General features: G+C 34.7%; 1 protein-coding gene across 1 annotated transcript; it reads right to left on the bottom strand.

Annotated features, from left to right (window-relative positions):
• Positions 1-1,262: 1,262 nt before the first annotated feature.
• Positions 1,263-5,423, bottom strand: LOC117335076 (tubulin-specific chaperone A-like). Its single transcript, XM_033894997.1, has 3 exons — positions 5,294-5,423; positions 3,781-3,867; positions 1,263-1,714 (listed from the first exon to the last, which is right to left on the bottom strand). The coding sequence occupies exons 1-3, from the start codon at positions 5,357-5,359 to the stop codon at positions 1,631-1,633; spliced, it is 237 nt and encodes a 78-aa protein (XP_033750888.1). The 5' UTR covers positions 5,360-5,423; the 3' UTR covers positions 1,263-1,630.
• Positions 5,424-5,679: the final 256 nt, after the last annotated feature.

Raw genomic sequence — 5,679 nt, 5'->3', positions numbered from 1 at the left:
ATGTTACAACCCTCCGATACATAACTAGGATGTACAGATGTTACAACCCTCCGATACATAACTAGGCTGTACATATGTTACAGTCGTCCGATACATAACTAGGCTGTACAGATGTTACAACCCTCCGATACATAACTAGGCTGTACAGATGTTACAGCCCTCCGATACATAACTAGGCTGTACAGATGTTACAGCCCTCCGATACATAACTAGGCTGTACAGATGTTACAGCCCTCCGATACATAACTAGGCTGTACAGATGTTACAGCCCTCCGATACATAACTAGGCTGTACAGATGTTACAGCCCTCCGATACATAACTAGGCTGTACAGATGTTACAGCCCTCCGATACATAACTAGGCTGTACAGATGTTACAGTCGTCCGATACATAGCTAGGCTGTACAGATGTTACAGCCCTCCGATACATAACTAGGCTGTACAGATGTTACAGCCCTCCGATACATAACTAGGCTGTACAGATGTAATAACCCTCCGATACATAACTAGGCTGTACAGATGTTACAGCCCTCCGATACATAACTAGGCTGTACAGATGTTACAGCCCTCCGATACATAACTAGGCTGTACAGATGTTACAGCCCTCCGATACATAACTAGGCTGTACAGATGTTACAGCCCTCCGATACATAACTAGGCTGTACAGATGTTACAGCCCTCCGATACATAACTAGGCTGTACAGATGTTACAGCCCTCCGATACATAACTAGGCTGTACAGATGTTACAGCCCTCCGATACATAACTAGGCTGTACAGATGTTACAGCCCTCCGATACATAACTAGGCTGTACAGATGTTACAGTCGTCCGATACATAGCTAGGCTGTACAGATGTTACAGCCCTCCGATACATAACTAGGCTGTACAGATGTTACAGCCCTCCGATACATAACTAGGCTGTACAGATGTTACAGCCCTCCGATACATAACTAGGCTGTACAGATGTTACAGCCCTCCGATACATAACTAGGCTGTACAGATGTTACAGCCCTCCGATACATAACTAGGCTGTAGATGTTATAACCCTCCGATACATAACTAGGCGGTACAGATGTTACAGTCGTCCGATACATAACTAGGCTGTACAGATGTTACAGCCCTCCGATACATAACTAGGCTGTACAGATGTTACAGCCCTCGGATACATAACTAGGCTGTACAGATGTTACAGCCCTCCGATACATAACTAGGCTGTACAGATGTTACAGCCCTCGGATACGTAACTAGGCTGTACAGATGTTACAACCCTCCGATACATAACTAGGCTGTACAGATGTTACAGCCCTCCGATACATAACTAGGCTGTACAGATGTTACAACCCTCCGATACATAACTAGGCTGTACAGATGTTACAGCCCTCCGATACATAACTAGGCTGGAATCTGCCTCAATGCACAAATGAATATCATAGATCTATCATTTTGCCTTGTACGTTATTGTATAGTTAATTTAAATACCTGATACCTATGTATGGCAGTCTTAGTCATTTCTGGTCCATATCACACCCAATGCAATCAAACCATGAATTATATGAAAATCTATTTAAACAGAGAATGTGAGTCTATTACAGAGAAGTTGTTGGTTCGACCCACTTCCTCACACTGTTTGTTTATTCCTTAGCTTTGACACCTGCATCATACACTTCCATTGCTTCATTGTATTTTTCTGTGTCCTTCAGGTCCTCAACTTCTTTCTGAAAAAACAAACAAACAAAAGCATTGAAAGAAGAGAAGTCCATTATGTAGATGAGGAAAAACAATAGAATTCCTTTAATACAGTACAGATTGAATATTACATTGTTTATGTATTGTTGTATTTGACCTGTCGGCATCTAATAAATATATAGATAGATAGATAGATAGATTTCAATTGGTTTGTTTTGGTTGGGTTTATTGTTCTATGAACAGACAATAAAAATTGCAGGGCCATTTTGAAGCAGGTTTTCATTGTAGTAGTTGGTGACTACCTCATTAAACCACATACAATAGGCCTCTTGCATGCCATCCACTCAGAGCAATTAGGGTAAAGTGTCTTGCCCAAGGACACAACCACAACAGCATAGACCAGCCCCTTTCTGAGCTTCCCGAGAAACACAAACCAACACAAGTAGGGTCCAGCATCAAAACAGGCACCTCAGATCTTCCCCATGAGGATGTGTAGGTGGCACTCTAACCGACTAAGCTGCTATCATGGCCCAAATTTCAGTGTAAGAGGTAAAATTGTGTAACTAAAGACATAAATATGAAATATATCTCATCAATACATTGCTATAATGGCCTAAATTTCAGTGTAAGAGGTAAATTTGTGTAACTAAAGACATAAATATGAAATATATCTCATCAATACATAGGTCCGTGTATACATGGGAAGCTATATCTATCTATAATACTTCAAAGTAATGCAGATCTGTTCCTCAAGTGTTTTTATTGATTACCGAAATTAATATTGATCTTAGTCTTGTAAAAGTATAATACCTGTGATTTTTATGATAAGTAAATCTGAGTAACTTACGCAGTATCAAATCAAAAATTCACATAATACTTAGTATACAGAAACTATGTAACATACAAATGTATATATACATGTATAACGGTAAAAAAAATAGTTAATTTCGAAATTTTAAGGTTTTGGCTATGTAATAAATCTTTTGATATATTTTCAAGAAAGCCCTCCTGCAACAATGTTTGTAATGTTTCAACTATGTTTTCTCTGAATTAAAAATGGTTTTGTAAAAAAAAAAAAATAGAAAATGTTTTTAAAACCTAAAATGTCCCTGCTGGCTGCTACTTGACACCCAAACCTGAGCAGTTCCTGAGATTAGTTAGTAACATTGCACATTGCAGCATCAGATTGGGAAGGAACAGAATGGGGCGGGACCGACATGGGTAACACTATATCACCCCCCCCCCCCCCCCCCCCCCCCCCCCCCCAATTTCATGGCAGAGGCATAAAAAGAAATATATTCATGGCTAAAACATGTGCATTGTATTGTATATAGGGAATTGAATATGCATTTGTGTATATGTCACAATGTATTTGTATAATATTTGCATGTTTGACAGAATACTAATTTCTACCACAATAGGTGGGTGTTATTCAGCTTCAAAACATTAATCACTATAGATCAGTTGTAGTCTTGTAACACTAGGGTCTGGGTCAATTTAGCTTTCCAAAATGGGGAGGTAGATTATACCTCTTTTAGATTATGTACATCTACAAGGTATAAGGATTATTGCATTTATATAACAAACTTTAATTGTAATGGGAAATCATATCCGGCGCCTCCAATAATACTGAAGGTGCAAATGCCATGGCTATGGCAACGAAACACATGCTGCAGCCATCTTGGTTGACTGATCGAGAGAAAAAAGTGTCCATTCCACACACCCTTAACGTGACAAACCCTTGTGTTAATAAACCTAGGCCTGTCTAAACTAATCTGTTAAAAATTACTGAAGTTATTGAAGGGAAACAAAATGTATAAGGAATATTGCCAGCAAGTTTCATTGAAATTCCCTCAATAGTTTTACAAGAGTATGTAGTATGTATATATATATATTGTTGTGTCTACAGATGGACAGACAACTTGATTCCAGTATACCCCACCCCTACACATACTAGATAACACTTCATTGACCACTTTGTGATGAATACACAGCTGTGATATATAGGAGTAGTTTATCAGAATTTCAAATTTTCATTAATATTACTTAAATCCTATACATTTGTATTTTCTATCGTATCCTGTCATATAGTTACCATGTAGGATTCTAAATCTTCTAAACCCTTCTTCAATCTCCTCTGTGTATCTGGAACCATTTTCTGGCTTTCTTCCAAAACTTCCTTCTGTAAGTAAAGACATTTTGACAATACAGTCCTTTCTAAATTCTAGAAAGTGCAGTTTTACTTCATTGAAAAACCAAGCAAGATGTTGTTACACAATTATACATATGATAGCAGTTGTAACTCATGTTTCCAGGTAAGCTAAGAACTGTTAAATAAAGGGCTAAAATCATAATAAAAACTATGTTAAATATAGGGCTAAAATCATAATAAAAACTATGTTAAATATAGGGCTAAAATCATAATAAAAACTACCGGTATGTACTCTGTTAAATAAAGGGCTAAAATCATAATAAAAACTATGTACTTTGTTAAATAAAGGGCTAAAATCATAATAAAAACTATGTACTCTGTTAAATATAGGGCTAAAATCATAATAAAAACTATGTACTTTATTAAATATAGGGCTAAAATCATAATAAAAACTATGTACTCTGTTAAATATAGGGCTAAAATCATAATAAAAACTATGTACTTTGTTAAATATAGGGGTAAAATCATAATAAAAACTATGTACTCTGTTAAATATAGGACTAAAATCATAATAAAAACCATGTACTTTGTTAAATATAGGGCTAAAATCATAATAAAAACTATGTACTCTGTTAAATAAATGGCTAAAGTCATAATAAAAACTATGAACTCTGTTAAATATAGGGCTAAAATCATAATAAAAACTATGTACTCTGTTAAATATAGGGCTAAAATCATAATAAAAAGTATGTACTTTGTTAAATATAGGGCTAAAATCATAATAAAAAGTATGTACTCTGTTAAATAAAGGGCTAAAATCATAATAAAAAGTATGTACTTTGTTAAATATAGGGCGAAAATCATAATAAAAACTATGTACTTTGTTAAATATAAGGGCTAAAATCATAATAAAAACTATGTACTTTGTTAAATATAGGGCTAAAATCATAATAAAAACTATGTACTTTGTTAAATATAGGGCTAAAATCATAATAAAACCTATGTACTGAGAGGATTTTACCATATACATGTACATATATATATATCTAGAAAACTATGAATTTTTAAAGATGTCACCTCCATAGCTGTTGCCAGAAAGGTACACATACCTAACAGAATGCATCGCGAGAGAGAAAAAAAAACATATTTCTTCACGAAATTTTTAGAAATTACTCAAAATCAGTACAAAATGGTCACATTCTAAAATTAAAATCTTTCAATTTTCTATCCTTAATATAACTTTAAAAAATAGGTGTTGTTCAAGAAAACCATGATTTCACAATCATGTTACAAAATGGCCGTCGTGGCTGTTAATAGATAAGTTAATGAATAGTTCAAAATTTTATGAGGCTGAAAAATAACAGCACTTTGTCATCTTTGGGTCAGAAGTTCTAAAAATTGTTTTATAGCTAAATAAATACTTCATATCACTAAGGTGGACCTTGTATCAATGTACCTGTTTCCTGATATCATATTCATCCTTCCCATCAGCTGCCATCTTCTCTACTTTTTTTTCTAGCATTATAGCCTCTTTTTCATATGAAAACTTTTCCTTTGTTAATCTGTAAAAAAAAAAAATGATAATGTAATTTGTATGTCATGACTCAACCTACAATAGCTAAGACAAAGTACAACAATGACACACAAAAACATTATATAGCATATATATATATATTATTATATATATATGTAAAATAACTGTCCTGATCAATATTAAACCAACACTTTCTGCATACCCAACAGAAATGTGTATAGTAAGATATCCTAGTTTGAAAAAAAAAAAAATTAAGTGAGGCTCTGGGTCTTGTAGCTTTCACCAGTTGGTAAAAGGGGATATTGATA

The sequence above is a fragment of the Pecten maximus genome, chromosome 9, assembly GCF_902652985.1.
Source record: "Pecten maximus chromosome 9, xPecMax1.1, whole genome shotgun sequence".
In the NCBI taxonomy this organism is placed as follows: Eukaryota; Metazoa; Mollusca; class Bivalvia; order Pectinida; family Pectinidae; genus Pecten; species Pecten maximus.
The sequence above is the reverse complement of the archived record's forward strand: the minus strand, read 5'-3'. Positions and strand labels throughout refer to the sequence as shown.